We start from the raw sequence: 26,594 nt of genomic DNA on the forward strand, positions 1-26,594 counted from the left end.
TATTTTTAGGCAAGCACTCCCATTCTGGCTGAGGGTGATAGGCACAGCTGGTTTCACCTGGAAGCTCTGGGTAAAGCGCTAATTCTCAGGGTCTCCGGCTCACTGCTGACAATATCCAGCTCATGGGAGTGGCTTTGAGGCACGCCCCTCCCACTTGCCCCACCCACAGCATCAGCAGACGCCCCCTGTTGTCACTAGACCCGCCCACCCATATCCCGAAGAGGATAGCCAAAGAGGTGGCAGCCCCTCCTCCACGTAACAGCCAACCAATCAGGCTCCCTGTAGCTCCACCGCTTAATGGCCGGGGTTAAAAGGACCATTAACACCACGAAGGACCTTGTCAACATAGCATCTACCACCTCTGCTGGGAGGTTGTTCCACTTATCCACCACCCTCTCAGTAAAGTAAAAATACAATGATGTTTTATAGACACTTCCTACTCCGGAATTATTATTCCTGATTTTTTGCCTAATTCCGTGCCTAGTCCTTTGCCAGCTTCTGTTATGAAAACAACACGATTTATTGAGGCCTTTTTGGCCGGTCGAGCTGGCCGGGAATTGAGCCGCAGTTTGTGCCAGCGGAGGCGTTAAACTGACGGCTTTACCGCTCCCCGCTAGAATCGATTCTTTACTTCTTGGAATCCATTCCTTATTCAGCTCTTTTTTTTTTTTTTTTTTAATATATTTTATTCCTGCTTTTCTCATCGTCCAATCATTTTTCTCCGAAGCTGCAACATGCGCCGAACATACATTAAAGGGAAAGGTCCCGGAGGTAGGGGGGGTTAATACGCACTCGTATAGAGGTCACGTCTCATGGTGATTTAGGGGACTCGAGATGCGATAATATAGATTTCAGATCCTTTTAGGAGCTGCGCAAGCACAAAGGTCCCTTTAAATATCATGGGACCCAAAATGAGACACCGATAGGCTGTTGCCATAGACACTGAAAAAGCTACCTAATATGTGATCGAACCTTCAGACAAATATAGTAAAAAGGCAGATGTGATAAAGTATATATATATATATATATGTGTGTATATACCGGTTTAGATATATATATATATATATATATATATATATATACATGAGAGTGTAATATGACTGATGACTAAGTGGGACAGCATCTTTACTGCAGCCTCTTTACTTTCGAATGTTGTCGGCCAACAATTAATCGCGCTCCCACCGTACTACCACCACGCTCCCACCGCCCTCTCACCATGCTCCCAACACTCTCCCACCGCGCTCCATCACGCTCCCACCGCCCTCCCACCGTGCTCCCACCGCACTCCTACGTGTACAGGAGAACCAATACGCAGGACCAGCCGAACATGAAATCGTTAGAAGGCCGTCCTCTGTGGGAACAAGGAGCGCGTTACTGAGTCCCATTCCACCCACGCCAACCATTCCTAAAATAAAGAGGAAGGAAGAATCCCGCGAGGGTCCCACGAACCAAACTGCAGAGCATTCCTCCTACACAACCCGCAGCGCATCGCGTCACACAGTCATCATCACACATTCATCATCATCATCATCATCATCGCGGCTTCCTGTCTGATACAAAGTGTCTGATTCCTGGAGGATAAGTCCTGACATGTGCTGTCTATTTAAAGGGACAGCGTCACAAGGAGCCCCAAACAATGTATGCTGTATACAGTAATAACCCCCCAGCGCTGTATACAGTAATATAACCCCCCCAGCGCTGTATACAGTAATATAACCCCCCCAGCGCTGTATACAGTAATATAACCCCCCCAGCGCTGTATACAGTAATATAACCCCCCCAGCGCTGTATACAGTAATATAACCCCCCCAGCGCTGTATACAGTAATATAACCCCCCAGCGCTGTATACAGTAATATAACCCCCCAGCGCTGTATACAGTAATATAACCCCCAGTGCTGTATACTGTAATATAACCCCCCAGCGCTGTATACTGTAATATAACCCCCAGCGCTGTATACAGTAATAACCCCCAGCGCTGTATACAGTAATATAACCCCAGCGCTGTATACAGTAATATAACCCCCAGCGCTGTATACAGTAATATAACCCCCAGCGCTGTATACAGTAATATAACCCCCAGCGCTGTATACAGTAATATAACCCCCAGCGCTGTATACAGTAATATAACCCCCAGCGCTGTATACAGTAATATAACCCCCAGCACTGTATACAGTAATATAACCCCCAGCACTGTATACAGTAATATAACCCCCCAGCGCTGTATACAGTAATATAACCCCCAGCGCTGTATACAGTAATATAACCCCCAGCACTGTATACAGTAATATAACCCCCAGCGCTGTATACAGTAATAACCCCCAGCGCTGTATACAGTAATATAACCCCCAGCGCTGTATACAGTAATATAACCCCCAGCGCTGTATATACCACAATTAGCTGATGCTTTATGGCAATGCTAATGAAGTCCGTTCCTCCATAGACTTTCATTAGCCAGAGAGTCCGACTGGGTGATTAAGACTGAGTCGGGGTGTTTAGTAGATCGGGGATCAGATAACAGAGCGAGAATCATACAAATGGCTGATATGCAGCTGCCTGAAAAGAGGCTGTTAGAATAGGGTTAAGATAAGATGTATTATTTATAAGTGGTATTCAGTATTTATTTAAGTCATAATGAAAAGTCGGGATGAAAACGCGGCTCATCGGGGTTAAAAAATGAAAGGTGGCTTTTAAAAAGAAATGCACAATAATTCCACGGTGAGAATAATACCCGCTGAGTATGAAATGTTCATGCGCGGGATCTGAGTGATTCCGCGGGGAGATCCGCTCGCCGTTTCTCTCCGTCCCCGGGGAATTGTTCTTTTCGATCCTCTTTTCTGCCCCCGCGTTTAATCCCCCCGGACGGCGGCAGGTGTTGGGAGGTTTGGGATTTTTAAGTCTCTGTTGCTCCTCCTGTCTGCTCGTCTCTTCGACACAGAGCCGCGGGGTCTCGGGGCAAATCCAACGCTTATTTCCCAAGAAAAAAAAACAGAATAAACCAGATTCTCGGGGTCACACAGTCTGGAGCTGACTCCTTCCTATTCTCCCCCCACTGGGATCAAATATAAGACCTCCAGTTAGTGCTTTTCCTCCCAGTATATTATTGCTGATACCCCTGCTTGAATGCAGTTAAGTGTATCTTTAAATAATGAGTCAAGGTTTGGCGAGTCGCTGCGTAGAACGTGGAAAATAGGTGTACCGTCGCTTTAAATCATTTGTATGGATTTTTAAGGTAGATTTTAAATAATAAATGAGAAATTGTGCTGAGCTTAGGTAGAAGCTGCAGCTCCTAGGCTGTTCTGAAAAATGGTGCTACTGATTGGCTGGTAGAAGCAGGAACGCGCTCGCACCAAAATCAACGGGATCACTGCTGAGGAAAGAGAAGCATAAAAGCGAGGAAAGAGGGCCATCAGGAGAGGAAAGAGGGCAGCAGGAGTGGGAAGACAGACACAAGGGAAGAAGAAAGGGCATCAGTTGAGGAACAAGAAGCATAAAAGCGAGGAAAGAGGGCCATCCGGAGAGGAAAGGGGGGCATCAGGAGAGGAAAGAGGGCAGCAGGAGCAGGAAGATAGGCGCAAGGGAGGAAGAAAGGGCATCAGTTGAAGAATGAGTGGCATCAGGGGAGGAAAGAGGGGCATTAAGGGGAGGAAAGAGGAGTATCAGTGGTGGAAATAGAAGCATTAAGGGGAGGAAAGAGGAGTATCAGTGGAAGAAAGAAGGACATCAATGGGAGGAAAGAGGGGCATCAGGGGAGGAAGACAGGCAGTTGGGATGTATGGCCTGATATAACAAAGATATTATATAATACTAAAAGCCCAATATTGGGGCCAAAAGGAAACAACCCCCCCTCTCTATATATATATATATCTATATAAACACGCGCTGGGGTGATATAAGATCCCACACTGATTTATATACAGATAATGGTGACGGAAATCTCTTTAAATGTCGCCGGCCGCGGCCCTCGCCGGTGACACCCGTGATTTATCGTGAAACAATAGAACGAGCAGCTCCGAAATGCAAAACATGGAGCCCTAATGGCATCATAAATAAAGACAGCACATCATCCGCGCACAAAAATAGCTCACATTAATAAAAGAGACATGTTCGAGCAGGCCCTGTGCTGGGGGCACCACGTGACCGCGGGGGGTGCATTCAGAGAAATACTGATTTATACCAATTTATTTTATATATAAATGGGGTACAGCGCGTTAAACCTCATTAACTAAACTCATTATATAAAAGGGGTGATCAAAATTGGTATTATCTGAGAAAAGCTAAAAGCGGAATTAATTATTTTGGACTCCACCACCCCCTCCGCTCTGTCAGGGAGCAGAATGGGCTGCTCCGCTCCCCCTCCCGTTTCTGAGACTGGAGGGCAGACGCCGCTGCCAGCCAGGGGACGTGCCGAACGTGCGGCCGCCGCTGATTGGCTGGCTACCAGTTGTTGCCTAGGAGACAGAGACGCCAGGGCAGGGGGGGAAGTAAGGACACGAGGCCTCGATGCAGGGACAGAGTGTGATGGGGAGATGGAGGCAGGAGAAAGAGAGAGGGAGGGAGAGGAGAGGAAGCGGCGAGGCTGGGGGGAGAATAAAGCACTGGGGTTCTTATGGGGGGTAATTGTAAACGTAATGGCGCATGGAGGCTTTTTATTCATTCAGATTATGTAAATCTAATGAGTGTGTTTTTAATTGGCACACAAAGAGTTAACCTTATCAATGCATAGGGCAATTAATTTACAATACCCCTGCGCACAACTGTGTAGTGTGTCATGCCCCCCAACTAGGTAAATTGGGGTACCCATCATGGAAAGCATTGACACGCTGTGGTATACGATGGCGCTATATCGATGAATAATTAATAAGAACTATATTGGCTGTATATTCTTTTTGTACCGCGCTGTGGAATGTGATGGCGCTATATAAAATAATAAATAGATAGGGTTGACAGATGTCTCCGGGTTATTAGCACACGCCGTCTTCACTTTTATAGAAATAATAATAATCGACAGAGATCCAGAATACAGGACATTCCAGTTAAAACCAGTCTGCCCATTATATTTCCAGTACAGAATACCCCGAGACGCGAAGGTCTCATTTAATGAAGATGCCCTTTATCGGGACGACATAGAGAAAGAACGGACCGCAGGGGTGTCTCCGGGCCTGGGGGGGGGGTCTACAAAACCTGGGGGCCGATGGACCTCCTGATCGATGAAGCCCCTGGGGTCCCTCTGCACGATGGTGGCTGCACAGAGGTCTCTTCTTCAGATGGAATCCACTTTGGTTGTTAACCCTTTGAGCGTGCGCGGCTGTGTTTGTGTATGCCGCTTGTTGCGACAATAGGTGTTTATCCCTCTGGTCGGAGTTCTCTTGTCTCATAATCCCCTGATACCAAACACTGGAGGTTAAAGATTAGCAGAAAAAAAAAACACACAAAGAGACCTTCGTGGCTCAAAGAAAACGAGAACGAAAACAATAAAAACAGGACTGGCCGAGGTTCTGAATTGTGGGAAAACTGATTGAGGGATCAGATATTCCTATACAGGGATTTAATATATATATATAGAGAGAGAGAGGGTCAGCGGCTGAGATGGAATAGAAGGAAGTTTTACTTTACTGAGAGGGTGGTAGGTATGTATGTGGAACAGCCTCCCAGCAGAAGTGGTAGAGGCTAATACAGCGAGGGGATTTAAACATGCATGGGATAGACATACGGCTCCTGAATCTAAGACGAGACCAACATCTTTACAGACTAGACAGGGGCCGGATGGTTCTGCGGAATAATAAACGCTCTCGAAAATAAAGCCGTGGCAGCAGAAAAGGTTTTTGTGTTTCGGTGATGAGATGCCGGTCCTTTAAAGATCAAGCGACCGGCAGCTTATTGTTCACAAAGCGATCAACAAAGCGAAGCTGGCGGAGATGACATTAATACGCAGTCTAAACACAGACACGCCGCCGGTGTATACAAAGGAATCCCCCATCTGCTCGCGTACACACCGTATAAACAACGCTGCTGTCTGGGACCCTCTCCGAGGTCTTTGGTGGGAAGGTAATCATCCCAAGGAAGACCACCTCTAACACGCGAACTCTGACCAATTTTTATTCCTAGAATCAGATTTAAAAATAATTTGTAAAAAATATTCTGCCGTTTTCTTTTTTGCCCCAGTTGTAGTTTTTGCCCCATAATATAATGTTTTCAGGCAGCTGCATATCAGCCGTTTGTATGATTCTCGCTTGATCCCCGATCTACTAAACACCCCGACTCCTTATCATACTGCCTGTGGGGAACAATGGAATGGCTCGGTCTTAATCACACAGACGGACTCTCTGACTAATGAAAGTCTATGGAGGACGGACTTCATTAGCATTGCCATAAAGCCAATCCATGGTTGTCAAGAGCCCCTGACATACAGTGTTATGGCAATGTGCATGTGTTTGTAGCAGCTGAGCACGCATTGGATGCACACTCAGTGGGAGGAGCGTAATCTATGATGTGGGCGGAGTTATGTCAAACTGGGCGTGTTTTTAGATTTTTTTTTCATTATACACAATAATATATGCTATTCACACGTATCAATTCGAAACCGAGATACAATCGGGAAAGTGTATCATACGGATAAAACCTGTTGGCCCCGGAACATGCATCGCACTTTAAAGAACACGTTAAGATAAGGGCTTGTTAGTTGCATCCCGCAGACTGAACTTTTCTAACTAAATGCTGCATCAGACTCATCATTCCCAATTAGTTAATCTTGTAAAGTTATTTATTTTTGCCAGGAACACCTAATGGTCACATGCCACAAAAAAGAGGCAGCGATTGGCTGTTGCGGCAGACATTGTAACACGCTCCCTGCATTGTTTTCCGTGATTAAACCTTCAGAGGAAAGAATAAAAGGACAGATCTGCTGAAGTTTATCTAAGTGGAACGGCATCTTTAATTTAAAAAAATATATACTATATTGTTAGAAATAAAGAAATACGGCGGGTTTCCCTTTTAAGGCTTGCGGGGGCCCCTTCTGGGATATAATTAGGAGGGGGGATAAAAATATGGAAGTGTCAGCTCCTCCGTACCTCGCTTTTGACATTTCGTTCCTAATTAAAGTCTGTTCTCCAACACGGAATCCGCGACACGGGCTTCTTCAAGAAAGTGCCAGATTTAACCCGTTGCATGCCGCTGCCCTTTAAATCGGCCGGGAAATTCACACAAAAGAAAATTTATTTTCTGCGGAATTAAGAATTAAAAGTAAATATTTTGGCATCAGCACTAACCCCCAAGCCCGTTGCAATGCGAGGCTTACCCTCTTCTGGCACCCAACTGGTTAAAAAAAATAGGGTCAATTCTTTTTTGAAGCTTCGATGTAACATAAGGAAGTTTTACTTTACAGAGAGGGTGTTAGATAAGCGGAACGGCCTCCCAGCGGAGGTGGTAGAGGGTAATACAGTGAGGGTATTAAACATGCATGGGATAGACATACGGCTCCTGAATCTAAGACGAGACCAACGACTGATTAAGGTTTGAGTCTTTACAGCAGGAGAAACGGGCAGACTAGACGGGGGCCGGATGGGGCCGATCTGACAACAGGTTCTGGGTTTTTATTCAGAATAGAACTGAACTGTAAATGATTCTACACTGAATGCAGTGATCACCACCTCTGCTGGGAGGCTGTTCACACATTTTTCACTACCTACGCCAAAGAGGTTGCCCTTAAATCTCCCAGCCCCCCATAAGTCCGCAGCATGACCCCTCGAGCCAAACATCCCTTATCTGTGAAAATAAACCACATCTGTTTGCGATTCTGTAATGGGGAACAGACAGGTATTGTGCCTTTATGATGGTCGTGGCCGATAAGGGGTTAAGTGCCGCAGGCTTGCAATTTAATAGCCAAGGAAAGCGAGTGACAGCCCGGGCCCCGTTAATGCGGTTACACCGGCGCTGCTCCAGCTGTCTAATAATAAGCCCGGCGCTTTTACTCACCTGCCTAGAGAGGCCACTCGCTAAGCAAATCCCTGTGAGTTTTGGGCGCGCGTCCAGCTGGGATGGCGTGGAATGGAGAGCCACCATTTATGTCGGGGCCCTCATTATTTCAGCAGATAATTGCCTCTGACAATGCGCCCAGGTGTCTGTGGAGTCTGTTGTCACCGCTTTCAGACAACAAGTGACAAGCGGGGCCGAGACCTGTCTGCGCGAGGCGCGCCGGTTCACCCCTGAGACCAGTCCAAGGCATGTACTCATTAATCATACATGTGATACAGGGGGCGCAAGGAGGACCCTCATAATACTTGATAAGTTGGGTTTAACCCCTTGAATACTGGGAGTCGAGGAACATTTTATTAGCCAGGGCAGTTTGTAAAGATTTACCACTTGGGCGTCAATCTACTTTACCTATAGATATGCAGAGCTGCGCAAAAGTTTCAGGCAGGTAGGAGAAAATGCCAAAAATAGACATTTTAATAGTTTATTTTTTTTTATCATTTAACCAAATGTAGAAGAAAAATCGAAATCAAATCAGTATTTGGTGGCCACCCGTCACTCACACACGGTCAGGGGGCATGTAGTTAGGTGTTTGATTAAACAATTATACCAAGCAGGTGCTGATGATCATTTATTTAATATGTAGTCTGAAGCACAAACATTAACAGAAACAGAAATAAAGTGAGAAACAGCCAGACTTGTCAAGGTGAGTTTGCTGAAGACTGAAGTTTAATGTGAAAAGTCATAACATCAGGGGAGCACCGAGAACAGCAACAACCCACAAGGTAGCTACACCGCTTCAGCAGGGTTTAGATTTTTCTTCTGCATTTTATTAAAATGATAAAAAAATAAACTATTAACGCGTCTATTTTTGAAAGTATTCTTATTTTACACACCTGCCTAAACCTTTTGTATATCAGGGGGTGTGCCTAGATTATTTGGCACCCCCACACAAAGCCATACTCACGCTCTCAGCCAACCTTCTCCACCAACCGCTTCTGTGTCCCCATCTCCTTTCCTGCAGCTCCACTTCTTCTCTTGCATCTTTGTTTTCTTCTGTCATCTTTCTTCGTTCGCTTCTCCGTGAACCAGGCCTCCCGGTGCACTTATACAAAGGGGCGGAGCCTCCGGGAACACTCTCTCCCTGATTGGACAAATTGGGAGAGAGGCTGTCCTAGCGAATCCGCTCTTTTGCAGAAGTAATTCAAGGGGCCAGAATAATGAAGACAGATTCAAGGAAGAAGAAAAGCGTTTCTGCACCTCCGTGGATCTGCCTGAATTATCCTGGCCTATCGCAGTACTTCTTCCGAAGGGTGGAGTCTCTGGGGACAGCCTCTCACCCTCGTTCCATCAATCCGGGAGAAGGTGTGCCCGGAGGCTCCACCCTTTTGCAGAAGTGCTCCAGGAGGTCTGGTTTACCCAGAAGCGGACGAAGAAAGAAGAACAAGAAGAGGCAAGAGAAGAAGCTGAAATCTGCAGGGGCAGATTACCCTTCATATCAAGAGTTTAGATTCCATACAAACCCTCCTACCACTAGCATTGGTCTCATATTAGACTGAGGAGCCGTATGCCTATCCCAAGCATGTTTAATACTGTATTACCCTCTACCACATCTGCTGGGAGGTTGTTCCACTTTTTTAACACCTCCCAGTCCAAAATAGTCAGCAACCTCAATAAACTACAGAAACTCACCGCTGTACACAGTAAGGATTCTGCAAACCCATGAACCAGAATGTTAATGAAATAACCGCTGGGCAATCAGTTCATGCAAACATTTCCCGCTGACTCCTGTTAAGGCGATCGCACACCCACGGGCGTCTCCGGGGCCGTGTTGGCACTTGAATGGAACATCAGCAACCTGGCATTCTAAGAACATGTAGAGACAGAACTCCTGCAGTGTACCCGTGTACAGCCTACACGCACATACTAATGTATATACTATGTATATTCTATATGTCTTTGGAGACCTCAAAGTTTTCTTTTATTATTATTATTACTATTTTTAATATTTTATTATCACCTTGATATAGTGAAGCGCCAACAAATTCCGCAGCGCTGTACAAGTTATATAACAAATATACATTAATACACACAAGATACATCAGGAATTCCTCCCCGTGAGCTGCCATCTGGCCTTATGGAACCTCCCAAGAAGAGACCTCCGAGGTCCCGAAAAGCTCATGTAACTTTAACGTTAGTTTCTTTTTTTTGCCCCCCGTAAAAGGTTCCGGTCTATGAAGGGTCCCCACACTCCTGTTTTCTACCCCTTTCCGAAAACAAACAGGGACTGGGAAGTCATCAATCCCCTCCTTACACCCCCTTTCTGTCTGCCCGCCGTCCGCTGTCTGCATCAGAGGTCGCTGGGGCTTGTTTTAGGAAACCGGATTGTTACGGGGTCAGCAGGGCAATTGGTGGAGACTTTACAAGGGGGGACAGTCAAGCTCTAGCACCCCTAACATTCTGCTGAACTACAACTCCAATCATCCTCAGCCGTCCTCCACAAATGTTTCCAAAGCTGAAATTAAATTGAGTTCCCCCTCCCCGATTTTAAGGTGCATTGCGGCTCTGGTGGGACCCGGGGTAACAGAGCAGGGTGCATAGACAGGGTTAGGCAGGGGCCGAATGGGGGCCAATCTGCCGGCGGGTTCTACGCTTTCCCGGCAAGCAAAGCTGTTGCACCCTCTGCAGGTCAAAATGCAGAACTACAAGTACAGCTAAAAAGGGACAGATCCTTTACAAACGTACATTTTTTAAAAGTAAGTAATATACCCCCCAGCGCTGTATACAGTAATATAACCCCCAGCACTGTATACAGTAATATAACCCCCAGCGCTGTATACAGTAATATAACCCCCCCAGCGATGTATACAGTAATATAACCCCCAGCGCTGTATACCGTAATATAACCCCCCAGTGCTGTATACAGTAATATAACCCCCAGCGCTGTATACAGTAATATAACCCCCAGCGCTGTATACAGTAATATAACCCCCCCAGCGCTGTATACAGTAATATAACCCCCAGCACTGTATACAGTAATATAACCCCCAGCACTGTATACAGTAATAACCCCCCAGTGCTGTATACAGTAATATAACCCCCAGCGCTGTATACAGTAATATAACCCCCAGCGCTGTATACAGTAATATAACCCCCAGCGCTGTATACAGTAATATAACCCCCAGCGCTGTATACAGTAATATAACCCCCAGCCCTGTATACAGTAATATAACCCCCAGCGCTGTATACAGTAATATAACCCCCAGCGCTGTATACAGTAATATAACCCCCAGCGCTATATACAGTAATATAACCCCCAGCGCTATATACAGTAATATAACCCCCCAGCGCTGTATACAGTAATATAACCCCCCAGCGCTGTATACTGTAATAACCCCCCCCAGCGCTGTATACAGTAGTATACCCCCCAGCGCTATATACAGTAATAGAACCCACAGAACAGTGATGTCCATCAGTGTTGATTTTGCCCCAGGAACTTTCCCTATTAATTAAACGTTTATCAGGGACAATAAGTGGCAAGAATGCGGATATTTAATAAGCTTAAGAACGGCAGCTTTATTTTATCATAACAGTAACAAAAAAATTATACAAAAAAATTCAAAGAATCGAAAATACACTTTTTATTTTTTTAAATGGAAAAAGGTCAGTTTACTTAAAGCCTCTGATTGTGCAAATAAAACTCTGAATGTAGAGAACGATCACCAATCCGCTGAACGAGAGAACGGCTGTCTGGAAGTTATTTTATTAAAACATTTTTTTTAAATGGCTTGGATTGAGAAAACAAAAAAAAAATATATATATATATATATATATATATATATATATATATATATATACATACAGGATACACACTACCGTTCAAAAGTTTGGGGTCACTGAGCTGTTTTCAAGGGGGGGGGAATGGAAATTTCTGGATGTAATGACATTAACCCCATCTGCGCTGGATTTCTGATCCTTTTCATGTTATTTTAATGACAAATGTCAAAATGCATTGTTTTCAATGGGTTTAGGGACAGCCCGTTGTCCTTAAGGGGTTAATGGACAAAATTTGCTTTTCTTTCAAAAAAAAAAAAAAAGGACATTTTTGAACGGTAGTCGTCGTCCACATGTGGTCATTGAAAACCTGAAAAAAAAAAAAAAAAGCTCCCGCTCTAAAATTAGATTACACTGTTTAACCCTTTCAGTGCCGTGAGCTGTCAGTTTATAAAACGACCACGTGTCCCGCACATGCAAAGAAAGCACCGTCTGCGGTCAGCATTTATTGGCATATGGCGACACGCGGCTGACGTAAAGAAATCCGGCTATTAGATTTTTTTAAATTGCACAAAAAATAAGGTTTTACCAATAAAAAAACCCCACAAAAATTAAGTTTCTGTGACAATGTCCCTTTAAACGCACAGGCGGGCTGTACGGTCGCCGCACGCGGACCTTTACACAGTTGGTTTGTTTTATAAATACATTCAATGAATCAAATGAGCAAAAGCACAACGAATTAAAAATTCCCAAAGCTGTAGTGACTCGGAATAATGAAGTCTTACGAGAAAGTCCAAACCAACGGGGTCTTGTCTACAAGACACGGAACAGACATTAAAGATGTATGGCTCCTCGTAGGCGGTCCAGTTGACCCCTCCCCCCATCTTGTCCTACATTCAATAACCTTGTGCTTGACTCCAGTGGACCAACGCTCTTAAATGGACGGGATCTGAAGGCCCGACATTATCACCAAGGTTATTTAACATTTCCAAGAGGGTCTTCATGAGATGAACATGAACTAGTCAAACAAAACGTATGGATATGACCATCCTGCATGTCAGGTGGTCTTCAAAACCGAGGTATTTTATGTAAATGACAAGCTCTGTCTGAAACTCACACGTAAAAAAAGCAAGAGAATACCAGCAGCCAGGGACGCCTCTTAAGTTTGGGTTCCGTTCCTCCAAACGTCCCCTAAATTCTTACGGAAAAAAATCTGGACGGTCAGGACTTAAAAAGTTGGGTGGGATAAGATGGAATTTTCAAAATAGGGGATTAAAAGATTTTTTTTTAAAAAATTGGGACCATAATATTTTTTTTTTGAATTATGATATCTTTAAAACGGGCACATATGCCAGAAAAAGGGGATCTGGCCCGTGCTGATTGGATATAATCGTACAGATTGTAGGACACAAAGGAAAGGTGGATCCGTATCGGACCTTCGCTGGAAAGCAGAGCTTCTTCCCCTCGCACGATAAAATATTTCAACATTTCTGCAAATAATTTCTTGGGACCAGAAGATCCGGCGATTAGATCCTCCGCACTCCTAAAATACGCGATTCCAAAATTCATAACCAGTTTCCTCGCAGGGGTTTTCAAGTCTTGTGAAAAACGAGGTTCATCCCACGACCCGTGAAGAACGCCGGTCTCTTCCCTGCGGTCTGAGCTCCCGAACGATGAGCGGGGCAATGAACAGCACGGTCAAACTAGTCTGGGGGAGGAAAAAAAAAGGAAAGGAAGGTGGGCACAAATTATTATATATATATATATATATATATATACACACACACACACACACACACACTATGTGTTAATGTAGTAAATGGCTATTGTAGCTGGAAACGGATGATTTTAATGGAATCTCTTCATAGGCGTACAGAGGCCCTTTATCACTCCCATCACTCCTGTGTCCCAATGGCCCTTTATCACTCCCATCACTCCTGTGTCCCAATGGCCCTTTATCACTCCCATCACTCCTGTGTTCCAGTGGCTCGTTGAGTTCGCTGATCCAAGTTTAAGTTTAAGAGGCTGATTGATGGTTAGCAAACCCTTTTGTAATTATGTTACAGCCAGAAATGTCCTTGTTTTCCATGGAAACAGCTCAGTGACCCCAAACTTTTGAAAGCCTCAGACTGATAAAGTGTACAATCTGATTAACCCTAAAGAAAATAGCGAGCAGGATGGTCTCAAACATCAAGCAGAATCTAAAACGTTATTTACCATGAGGATGAAGAAGTAGAAAACCCACATCCAGCCGAGATCTCTCTGGATAACGGAGACCAGGAACTGCAAATCAGAGGAGATATGAGTTACACACATTCCCGGGCTCACCTTCTCGACCCCCCCCCCCGCATATTCAGGATCATTGTGGCCGGTAATCTACATTATGGATTGTTTTCAGAACAAAAGTTTATTTGCCCGGTAATCTACTAGCCTTCAGCCTAAGTCATCAGTGACATTACATAGAGGTCACTTTGGTCTCTCACCTGTCCCACCGCAGCTCCGATGCTTCCCGTCCCATCGACAATCCCAGTGACGGTAGCTAAAGCTTCGCTGCTGCCTCTCACCATCTCCTGGCGTCCGAGATCGGCAGAAATGGCGGAGCTGATCATGTTGGAGGGGCCGCCGATGAAGAACCCTACGGGGAGAATAAAAAGTACCCCCCCTCGTTCAGATCTTCTCGTGTTAAGCCTCGCGCCAACGGTAACGCCGGTAAAAGGAGCAATTCTTATTAAAAACACCGCAGAGCGCTAAGAAAAATAACAACACAGATACCAAAAAGTATAATATATATAAAAAAGTTGATATAAACGCTGAACCTACCGGTGATGGTCATGATCAGAGCGTTGATAGTCTTATCGTTTGGGGAACCTAGAAGAAGGCGGAAGATGTAGACTTTGGGTTAGTGGCGCGTTTGCCTTTGTGGCATGTTGGGGGGGCTGGTGGCTACTAATGCCCTCCACATTTTTAAGACACACAGCACAAGGACGATGTAATCTATGGAGGTCGTGCTGACCTGGCGTGGTCCTCCATAGCGTTAATGGGCTGGTAGGGGAGATTAGCGATCGGATTTTTAACCGGCCCATTGAACAGCGGCATGATAGGAGTGTGATTACCGGCTCCCTATGCCATGCCACCCCCCCCACACACACATATACTCATTCATTTACAGATACTCATTCATTCCCTTAATCACGCATACTTGCTCATACACCCTCCCCCAGCCCCTTACCTGAACTGCTGATCCCTCACTCAACTAAATTCAGGCGGCTTCTCGGAAACGCATTTCCCCGATGAAGCTCAGCACGGAACGCTTGCGTAATTATAAAAATCGCAATTTCAGGATTTTCTTCCTCTTTTTTAGTTTCGGGTTTTGCATCATCTGCCTGAAGCCAGCGCGTTGAACACAGAGAGAAACAAGATTACTCACGGCTGTACCCGAACAGGGCTCCCACGGCGAACAACAGACTCATGGCCAGGACGGGGGACCTCTTCTGCAGCATGTCCGAGATTAACCCTAGCACGGTCCCACCTGAAGGAGACAGACACACGTCACTCGGGGCTCGAGGACTTTCCGACGTCAATTCCGGGCTCCAAATAAAGCCGCGGCTACGCGATAAGTATTAAAACTCTTACTAAGACCGCCTGAACCATCGGATACGGTCCGGGGGTGCGCGTGCGTTTCACTCACCCACGATTCCTCCGATATCGTACCATATGGAGAGCTGGTCGGCTTCTGCCTCCTTCCAGCCGAAGTTGATGCTCAAGTAGAACGGGAGCCAGAAGAAAAAGGAGTAATTGACCAGCTTCAGGCAGGCATAAGCCAGAGAGTACTGCGGGCGGAAGAGAGACACGGGAGACGCTGACACCGGCTCTGCGGACGTTTACATTCCTTTGCTGTATTAATCTCTACCACTTCCGCTGGGACGCCGTTCCGCTTATCTAAGCACTGAAGCCTATGTCCTCACCAGTAATACTCCCGGTAAGCAGCAAGCCTGCAGGAAGCCGATCGCTTTGGGAGGTTCCGGGCTGTCCTGAGACTGAATAGAATAATTGCTTTCATCCTCCACTTCGTCCTCGTCGCTGATTAGAGGTCTGTTTGCTTCTTCTTCTAGGGATCCCCGTTTACTCTCCTCTTCCCCGGTCTCCGGGAGACCTGAAAGAGGGGTACGGGTCAAATACAAAATAGATCGCTAGCTACATGTAGAATCCCAGACGCGTTTCACGGGCTATATATCTCTTTAACTCCGGCTCATTCCACTCACCGAGTTCTTTAGGGGAGGTTACGAGGCCGAAGAAGATGATGAGACCTCCGGCAAACTGCACAGAGGCTGTCACCAGAAAAGCGTACTACAAAACACACAAAAAAAGGACAGATAGTATATTAAAATTACAGAAAAGTTACAATTTATCTATTTTAACCCCTTCACGACAAGTACAGGCTCACAATGCATTGCCCTTAATGGGTTAACTTTAAGTACTTTAAATCTGATGGCACAGAGAGAGATGCAAAGATTTCACGTACCTCGTATCCGTATTTTAGCACCGAAGAGGCAAGGAAGGCACCTAAAATGTTCCCCACGGAGGCGCAGGCGCTCCACAGCCCGAAAATAAACCCCCGTCTATAAAGAAGAGACAACAAAGGGGTTAACAGGACAGACGACGAAACACGGAGATGAAAGCCGCATCTCCGACCGGCCAACAACCAGAAGAAGCGAGTCCAAAACCAGTACTTGGCACAATGTATCGATAACGCGGGCCAGTTTAATGTAACATTACGGGGTCTTCCGCCAGACAAGACTCCCCTTTGGTTACGGACCCGGTGATTTCCTAACGGACTCCGAAGCGTTGAAAACACTCAGATTTTTATTAAAAAAATAAATATATATATATATATATTTTTAAACATTTTACCTGGATCTGTAATTCCCCCCCAAAAGAATTCTCGTGACCTACCCGGATTTGCCGAACCAGTTGCCCATGACCGCCACGACGCAGGGCCAGCCCGTCGACTGCAGAAGCCCGTTTATCACCCACACGGAGCAGTAGAAGAACTTGTTGTAGAAGTGCAGCCATTCGGTGACGGTCCCGAAAATAAACATCTGAAAAACAAACCCGACAAACAACGTAACCCCACCCAGAACCGAGATGTGGGCGAGGCTTCCAGTGAAAGGGCCAATCACTAGCAGGAAAGAGCTCCCATTCAAATCAATGGAGCACTTAAATGCTTATCATTTTATTAACATTTTTCTAATATTTTTACTTGTATTAATAAATTATTGACATCCCCGCTCAGCATTAGAGGGGGGGAGGGGGGTATACGGAACAAATGAAAAAGGCATTAAATAACTGATTATTTAGCTAACAAGAGCTAAAAGTTAACGGTGTCCGTGATGTCATAAGGGTGACATCATTGTTTGTCGTTGTAAAGCACTCACGGTCACAGCGGAGGAGCACATTCCAAAAGTGAGCACCAGGCGCATGTTCAGCCGATCCCCGACAATGCCGCTGATAAAAAGCCCCTGGGACAAGAACACACAGAGCTTAATTACAAATAAATTTACCTTTTTCCCAAAAAAATATTCAGTTATATATTCACATGTTACGGATCATAAGGAGACACGCGCACGTTCTGGGATACCTTCGCCCCGGAGACTTACCACCGCGTACGAGAAGAGGAATATTGTGTCAAGGAGCCCGAGGAAAAGGGTGGCCGAGTTGGCATCAGGAAAGAGATGGTTATCATTCCAGGTCTGGCAGAAAAAAACAAAATCAATAAATAAAATATCTCAAAAACCATAAAAAACACTTCATAGATAACAGCAAAATTATATTTAGAATAATTTCTGAATTATTATATTAGGAATATTATTAAAAACTTTAGGTATAACATTCTCTAATTTGTTTTAAAATTTGGGAACATTTACAGATAATTCTAGGCAAAACCCGGTTTGTTTATCTAGATTTGTTTTGTTTGTTTTTTTATCCTGTGACCGTCGAGCGCAGGTCCTGCACGTTACCCCTCGGCGCCGCTCACCGCGTTCGGGACCAGTATGTACTGGGAGCTGTTTAGGCTGGAGGGAGTCCACTGGCTGGAAATGCTGACCTTCACGTTGCTGAAGGACTTTCTTGATGCGTGGAGCAGCGCATAACTAGTTAATAAAAGTCAGATAAACACGGAAATTCATTTAACTCGTTACTGAACACCGGCAAGCTGTGCGTCATATATATATATATATATATATATATATATATATATATATATATATATATATATATATATATATATATATATATATATATATATATATATATATATATATATATATATATATATATATACACACACACACACACACACACACACACACATACATACACACTACCACAAGGTTTGGGGTCACTCAGCCGTTTTCATGGAAAACATGGAAATTTCTGTCTGTAACAATCACAAAAAGGTTTCTAACCATCAATTAGCCTTTTAAACTTAAACTTGGATCAGTGAACACAACGTGTCATTGGGACACAGGAGTGATGGGAGTGATAAAGGGCCATTGGAACACAGGAGTGATGGGAGTGATAATGGGCCATTGGAACACGGGAGTGATGGGAGTGATAATGGGCCATTGGCACACAGGAGTGATGGGAGTGATAAAGGGCCATTGGCACACAGGAGTGATGGGAGTGATAAAGGGCCATTGGAACACGGGAGTGATGGGAGTGATAAAGGGCCTCTGTACGCTTATGAAGAGATTCCATTAAAACCAGCTGTTTCCAGCTACAATAGTCATTTACAACATTAACCCTGTCTGTGCTGGATTTTTCACAGAAAAGAACATTTCCTATCGACCCCCAAACATTGGAACGGTAGTTGAGATATAATATATCTCAATTTGGAAAGTGAAGGTTTAATTACATTAAATAAAAACTTAAAATAAAAAAAGCTTTTTCAGTATATATATGGCAACAACCAGTGTCTGCTTTTGGGTCACATGATCAGTTAATTGTTTCTGGATGAAATTATGAATGAGAACATTTTATATGATTTAAGAATCCATTCTGGAAGGGTTTTCGCATTCAGCGGGACCAGGAATGAGGTTTCTAATGCTACTTTTGGAGCGGGACCTTGACATTTTTCCAGCTCCGAGCTCCCATCATCCTCAGGAACCCCCGTAAAGCTACGGTCTTCTCCTCACCTGAAGAAGGTCAGGAGGAAAACGGCCAGGTGGTGGTGTGTGTACCGAGACAGAAATCTCCTCCACGCAGGGACCCTCCGGGCGGACCCTTGGAAATCCATCATCGGAGATCAGCTTGCGGAGATCGGCTCGTTGGATGCTCTCGTTAAGAAGCCACCTCGTCTTGCGATGTTGGTTTGGTTCCTGCAGAAAGCGACAAATCAGAGGACTGCATTAAATCGGGAAGCCGATATAACCGTTTGCTTCAAAACCACTAAATTATGGGAAAAAAAGAAAAAGAAGAAAATACCCCCTCCCCCCAGAAAGAATACACTACTTCAGGGGCATTTAGTGTACAGACTTACTTCCGAGCAACACTTTATTATTATTATGATGATGATGATGACTCAATAAGTCAAGATAAAAAGGAACGGTCGCGGGTCCAACGATGATGTCACTTTATAAAGGGCTGTTTACCTCTCGCCGATACGTTTTACTTTATTCCGGGGGCAGTTATTTGTTACGAGATGACCCGGTTTTTACGAGCGAGGAGTTCTATTAGGAAAGCGTCTCGTGATAACTCTCGGGACGTGTAATAACAGGGTGGAGAGCGGCGGATCAGCCCTCCGCACGTCACGCCGCTCTCTCCGCCATAAAGCGCTCTGGGAGATTTCCCGGGAGGCAGACGCTGGCTGCACTTTCTACGAAGTCACGTTTACAAGGCTTATTTACGATGTAACCGGACACCGGTGAGCGTTGAGGACGCTGCCGGTCACGTCACGCGGTAATAAACACGTTTGGCACCGGGGGCTGCAGAGATGGATAAACCCGGTCTGTCTCTGTCTGCTCAGCCTCGACGTTGGATCTTTGCTTCTAGCTGTAAAGAGACCTCACCATGGATCTTTAGATCTCTCTTTGTGTGTCTGACAGTACTTTGTTCTCTCTCTCCTCCTAAAGTTACCCAACGGTCTCTGCCAGTACCCTGCTGTCTCTCTACTGGTAACCAACTCTCTGTCGTCTCTCTTTACTGTGTGTCAGCCTGCCGGCACCTGGCGGTCTCGTCCCGGACAGCCCTCACCTGGCGGTCTCGTCCCGGACAGCCCTCACCTGGCGGTCTCGTCCCGGACAGCCCTCACCTGGCGGTCTCGTCCTGGCCTGTCAGCATCAGCTCTCTTGGCCCGCCAGCCCGAGCGTGTAACAATAAATAGCCAAGTCTCAGGACTAGAATACCCGAGAGTCTTTCTGTATAGCTGTGGCACCTCTAGGACTATTATACCCGGTATCATAACATACAGGGCAGCTGTAGCTTCTCTGGGACTGAACCATTCTGTATAACTGCTGTAGCACCTCTAGGACTAGAACACCCAAGGCACCCAGTCTGTAAAGCTCAGTCTATGACAATGCCCGATATACCATCCTGCATGTAGCCCCCCTAGGACCCGTATACCATTGTGTTTATGGCAGCTGTAGAACCTCTAGGACTGCAGCCTCCGATATATCAGCCCGTACACCCAGCTGCTGTTACCTGTTCCCGGAGCCCCTCCGGCCCCGCAGACCGGCCTCTGCCTGCCCAGCGCCCGGCTCATCAGTCCCAGCCAACCGGCTGCCAACGTAACCAACTCTACCCTGCCTGCGGGCTCCACTTCCGGGTTAGGTGGAGTCGTGGCGCAGAGCTTGCTGGGAAGTGTAGTCTGCAGCCTGGGCAGGAGGCGGAGCTTGTCGCTACCTAGGGATTTTAGGAGAAAAGTGATTGGAGCAGCTGGGCACTGAACTGATGGCATTGGACAAAGAGCCCCAACTCCCAGTATGCTCAGCCAGTCTGATAGCTCTTTATACCCAAAAGCCAAAGTTTTATGATGTTTATGTTTTATAAGGACATTTCTTTAAGTTTCTGAATGGTCTGACCCCGAGGCGCTTCCGAATATTAACCTTTTAATAGCCCCTCACACAGACCCTATTGCATGGACTCACTAATGGTGGCAGCCAAATGGTTCTAATAACAGTTGTTATGGAAACCGTGACTTGTCAGGCGGTAAGGATATTCTGAATGAAGTCACCTGTATTCAAGCAGGGATTCCAGCTGTGATATAGCAGGGAGGAAAGCACCAATCGGGACGTTCAGATATCATTAAATCAGAGGAGAATATGAGTCGGCTCCAGACTGTGTGACCCTGAGAATCTGCCCATTCACCCCAATAGCCTGAGACTGGGGTAATAAACCTCAGAATCTGCCCGTCCCCCCCCCCAAAACCCTGAGACTGGGGTAAAAACCCTGAGATTCGGGGCAAATCCTGACATAAAGGGGAGATGAGTAAATATATCATAATTTTATGCTATTTGGGGGAAATTGCGCAGGTGGGAGTGGCCTTTGGGGGATTAATATAATGGTCATGCGATGGGCATAACAGGATTGGCTGCCTGTAAATAGTTGTCGGCTACATGAAGAAGAAAGGGTTAAATCTATATCTAGGTCTGATGAGAATACACAAAGCCGGGATACCTCCGGGGGTGGAATGGGGCGTTTTCGGGGCAGCAGCTGCCGTCTGTCTGAGGAATCTTAACAAAGGTTAAAGAAGAAAGAAAACCTGCTTTTGATCACCTTGGATCCCTTTAGATGTTTCCCAATCACACCTTAACTCCTGTTTAGTGCAGCCTCAAATCCATGTGCCCCTCTTTCCTCCCCAGCGCTGTATACAGTAATATAACCCCCAGCGCTGTATACAGTAATATAACCCCCAGTGCTGTATACAGTAATATACCCCCCCGGCACTATATACAGTAATATAACCCCCAGCGCTGTATACAGTAATATAACCCCCAGCGCTGTATACAGTAATATAACCCCCAGCGCTGTATACAGTAATATAACCCCCAGCGCTGTATACAGTAATATAACCCCCAGCACTGTATACAGTAATATAACCCCCAGTGCTGTATACAGTAATATAACCCCCAGCGCTGTATACAGTAATATAACCCCCAGCGCTGTATACAGTAATATAACCCCCCAGTGCTGTATACAGTAATATAACCCCCCAGCGCTGTATACAGTAATATAACCCCCCAGCGCTGTATATTCAAACACCACACTGAGCTGATGCTTTATGGCAATGCTAATGAAGTCCGCTCCTCCATAGACTTTCATTAGTCAGAGTATCCAGCCGGGTGATTATGACTGAGTCATTCTATTGTTTTCCACAGGCAGTAGGATAAGGAGTCGGGGGGTTTAGTAGATCGGGGATCAGATAACAGAGCGAGAATCATACAAACGGCTGATATGCAGCTGCCTGGGGCAAAAACTACAACTGGGGTAAAAAGAAAAAAGTGCGATATTTATGAAAAGGTATTTTAATCTGATCCGAGGAACAAAAATAAAACTCGGTGAAAGTTGTCCTTTAAGATGTTTTTCTAATATTGTCAAATATGCCATTCTATGGACGACAGAGGGCTCTTTGTTCTGGGTCATTGTGTCCCCTGCGTACAAATCAGTGACACGAGACGATGGGAATTCTTGTCTCCGGGTGCCGAATTCCTTAAATAAAACCCTTAAAGCCCGGCCTTTTCTTCTAGTAATTGTATCGGGTTTTAAAACGGTTTCCGGAATATCGAAGAAATCAAAGACCATGAGACAATGTCTCATTTTCCGGGTTTCCTTATTGGCGTAAACTACATATCCCAGAAGGCAGTGCGCGGCGTGACAAAGTGCACGGCCCGCCTCACCTGTTCATCCAGGTGAGAGACAAACCTAGGAAGAGGTGTGACAAGCGATATCAGAACGCTGCAGGTAAACGATCGGCAAATATACCGGGCAGAGGGGAGATTCGGGACAGGAGACGGCCGCGTAGTCACGTGCGGTGGCTAAACACTAAATTTTGGATGAAAAGGTAAATTGAGATTTTGTCTATTTTGCAATTTATTATAGTTTTTGTTTTTTTCTTGCCTTTGTATTCTATATTATAGAAAGGTCCACATTTTTCTATAAGATTTTGGATTTTATTTTTCTCTGGATTTTCATCTTGAAATTGCCTCTAAAATAATTGGGAATAATTCTTAGATTCGCCAAAAAAAAATAAAAAAAAATGGGTTTTTCAAAAAGACCAAGAAACCGCAAGAAACCATGAGCGATACAGTTAATTCCTAAGAAGTCAAGGGGTTAACGTAGAACAATGAGGAAACGCGAGCCGTGAGCGATGGCGCGGTCTTGCCAGTCTTGCCGGTTAAGTCCGAATTCCAGTTTTAAAACGTTTTTTTTTTAAAAATCATGAATGAAATAAAGAAAAAAACAAATCCGTCTGTAAAAATACTTCCGTTTTTCACGAGGATCTGTGGGTGTGCGTGGTTGTGTTGTGCCTTGTCCAGCCCCCTCCTGACTCTGAGCTGCCCACCTTTTCACCCCAGCCATGGAAGAAATCCCAAACGGGATTTTTTATATATATTTTTTTTTTAATTTTCAAAAACAGGAAAATTTCAGATCTGGAGATATTTTTATATATATTTTAGAAACTATAGTTTACTTTTACTGATCTCCTCTAGACTGTAATCCTGCCGTCCGGGCCGTCTTTGCTCAATATGGTCTCAGTCCTGTTGATTCTACTTCCAACTCGATCTGAAAATGCTCCTCGAAATCACAAATTTTCCACAATTTTAAACAAAATTTATTAAAAAACTGTTTTTAAAAATGCTAAAACTGTAAAACGTTTTGGGGGGTGGGTGGGATACATCGACTTAGAAACACATTATTGATACTTTGTGACCAAAAGATTTTGAATAGTACCTCCATACAAGTATGACTTTACTGAGAGCATGGAACAGCCTCTCAGTAGAGGTGGTAGAGGGTATAATACAGTGAGGGGATTAAACATGCATGGGATAGACATACGGCTCCTGAAGACGAGACCAACGACTGATTAAGGTTTGAGTCTTTACAGCAGGAGAAACGGGCGACTAGACGGGGGCCGGGTGGGGGCCGATCTGCCAGCAGATTCTTTTTTCCCACGTTACAAATGACAGTTCTAATAATACGGAATTATTTTTCACGCCATTACCTGCCTTGACATTTCTTATACCGTCTCTTTGCCAGATCTCTGCCCTCAAATCATGTGATTCCAGAATGATATCTAATCTCTCCTGCCATTAAATTACTCCGGGGACCTCCTCGACCCGGCATAATGCAGAACGCGACCGCGTCCGACCCTGCGGAAGACGATCCCTTTGATTTCCTCTTCAAAATAATCCTGATTGGCGACTCGAACGTTGGCAAAACATCCGTCGTTCACCGGTTCCAATCGGGGGTCTTCTCCGACAAACACCAAAACACAATCGGAGTGGATTTCACTGTGAGGTCCTTGAACATCGAAGGCAAGAAGGTCAAGGTAAGTTCTTGTCGAGCGCGTTGTCTCCTGTGGGGCATCATCCTATTTCCGATTTAATTAAAATCCATACTATACGTTAAAGAGATAAAACGTAGCTTAGTAATTAAAACGGACTTAATTTGCTGATTTTGTGGGTATATTGATGATATACGGGTGCCGCTTCCTACATTTTTCGAATAATAATTTAAAATTCATCCAAATAAACAAGTTATTTAATAGTACAGCGCCACGGAATTTGATGGCGCTATATAAACAATAAATAATAATAATATTAAAGACTTGAAAGTATGATTTCTACAGCATTTTTAAAAATGAAAAGTTACAAATCCCTTACAATCTCTCTCTTCTAATGTAATTTATTATGCTAATGTGAAACATAAAATATGGATATTTTTATATATTGACTTTTATATTTTATTTTTATATTTTTTTGACTTTTTTTTATAATTTTATATTTTTTTATATATTTTTTTCATCTTGATATTTATTTTTTACATTTTATTTATATTATATTTTATTTTTTATAATTTTATATTTTTTTATATATTTTTTTCATATTGACATTTATTTTTTATATTTTATATTTTTTTTTATATTGATGCACAATTTATGATCTTTACCGAGCTGACTTGTGTATTGCATGGAGACCAATAAAGATAAACATTTCCATGGCAGTATCAGACTGGTTCCAGCACCATAATCCTGGTCAATGTTCAAAATATAATAAAAAATTCCTTGTGTGAGATTTGATGGAAAGGATGGAGAAGCGAGCCATACAGAGATAAGATATAACTTCATGGCTTCTTTGCCCAGGTCCAAGTGTGGGATACAGCCGGACAGGAGAGGTTCCGCACGATCACCCAGAGCTACTACCGCAGCGCTCACGGAGCTATTATCGCCTATGACATCACGCGGAGGCAAACCTTCGAGTCCGTTCCTCACTGGATCCATGAAGTGGAGAGGTTTGGAGCGGCCAACCTGATGGTCATGTTGATTGGTAAGCGAACCCAGCCCGATCCATTATACTTTCGGCTTCCAGAGCCACTTCATTTATCCTTCGTTCCTGGTTCTGGTTCGGATAGGGATACGTACTTTAGCCTCTTTATTACTACAAAAAATTGGTTACACGTCCATTGTTGGTAATTCCATGCCTTCCGATTGGATATTGCCCGAGGATATAATAGTTTGGGATGTAGTTGGGACAGGGAAAGGTTGCCATATTCTCTAATATGCGCGTAGATAGAACACGTCTCGACAATTACTGGGGTCAAAAGCCTCGTACGTAAGGCATCCATCCACAAGCTCTAGAACACCGATGGCGGCTTCCAATCAGATTTTCCATAGAGTCTCTTTGACGAATCCTCTTTATCGATGCCATCTGTAAATAGTTTTTTTTTTTTTAAATAAAAACACTCCAGGTTGGTAAAAGTTAATATTCTTGCGCTACGACATGTTGAGCCCAACCGAGAATACTTGGCATTCCAGTCTAAAGTTCAGTGGCTTCTTCTGCACGATGTTTCTTTTGTTATCTTTGTTGGATTAAACGTAATCCCTCAGAAGCAAAATACAATTTATGTTTTATCTTAATTTGGTCCCAAGGGGCCCCAAACGCTCTCCGACCCAGCAGTGGGCACACCACATAAATCTGTCATTACAAGGAGCAAAAAAGAACAAAAAATATATAATTTTGCCAATTCTCTCCATTTCCCAAAAAGGTTTTTGTTCTCATTTGGCTATTCTTAAAATGTGGGTTTTTTTTGTTTGTCTTTTTTTGTAGTTGGGTGATAATAAATGATTATTTCTCTTTTTTGTTTTGAAGGCAATAAGTCAGACCTCCTCGAGGAAAGGCAGATCCTGTTTGAGGAGGCTTGCACGCTTGCTGAAAACCGCGGCCTCCTGGCGGTTCTGGAGACCTCCGCTAAGGAGGCTCGCAACATCGACGAAGTCTTCCTGCTAATGGCCAAGGAGCTTATTGCGCGAAACACCCTCCACTTTCACAAGGAAAGCCCTCGGAACAGCTTTGCGCTGGACTCTAGGCCAGTTGTTGCCCCTACGGACCCGGCCAAGAACTGTCAGTGTTGATGGGATTTCCAATAGAAAGACTACAAAAAAAACCCAAAGGAAACAAGATCTACGAGCTTTCTCGCTCCCGGTTTGGTCTTGGCTCGTTTGGTCAGTGTTAGTTCATTTAAATCCACAACGGACACATCCTTTACCATTCCGATCGGACTCCAGTATTATATACTCTGCAAGACAACGGCTGCGTGGATTGGTCTTCCCATCAAAAACATTTAATTTTGATACAA

The 26,594-nt window shown here is 44.6% G+C and overlaps 2 protein-coding genes across 2 annotated transcripts; one reads left to right on the forward strand and one right to left on the reverse strand.

The window, feature by feature from the left end:
* Positions 1-13,069: 13,069 nt before the first annotated feature.
* SLC37A3 (solute carrier family 37 member 3) lies at positions 13,070-19,038 on the reverse strand. The gene is made up of 14 exons (XM_053465292.1): positions 18,938-19,038; positions 17,779-17,893; positions 17,402-17,494; positions 17,180-17,263; positions 16,698-16,843; positions 16,267-16,363; positions 16,007-16,091; positions 15,710-15,897; positions 15,433-15,574; positions 15,172-15,273; positions 14,565-14,612; positions 14,228-14,379; positions 13,962-14,027; positions 13,070-13,452 (listed from the first exon to the last, which is right to left on the reverse strand). The coding sequence occupies exons 1-14, from the start codon at positions 19,036-19,038 to the stop codon at positions 13,360-13,362; spliced, it is 1,512 nt and encodes a 503-aa protein (XP_053321267.1). The 3' UTR covers positions 13,070-13,359.
* A 3,637-nt stretch (positions 19,039-22,675) lies between these two features.
* RAB19 (RAB19, member RAS oncogene family) lies at positions 22,676-26,454 on the forward strand. Its single transcript, XM_053465303.1, has 4 exons — positions 22,676-22,800; positions 23,997-24,288; positions 25,102-25,285; positions 26,108-26,454. The coding sequence occupies exons 2-4, from the start codon at positions 24,085-24,087 to the stop codon at positions 26,368-26,370; spliced, it is 651 nt and encodes a 216-aa protein (XP_053321278.1). The 5' UTR covers positions 22,676-22,800; positions 23,997-24,084; the 3' UTR covers positions 26,371-26,454.
* The last annotated feature ends 140 nt before the right edge of the window (positions 26,455-26,594 follow it).

This window comes from Spea bombifrons, chromosome 4, assembly GCF_027358695.1.
Source record: "Spea bombifrons isolate aSpeBom1 chromosome 4, aSpeBom1.2.pri, whole genome shotgun sequence".
NCBI classification, from domain to species: Eukaryota; Metazoa; Chordata; class Amphibia; order Anura; family Pelobatidae; genus Spea; species Spea bombifrons.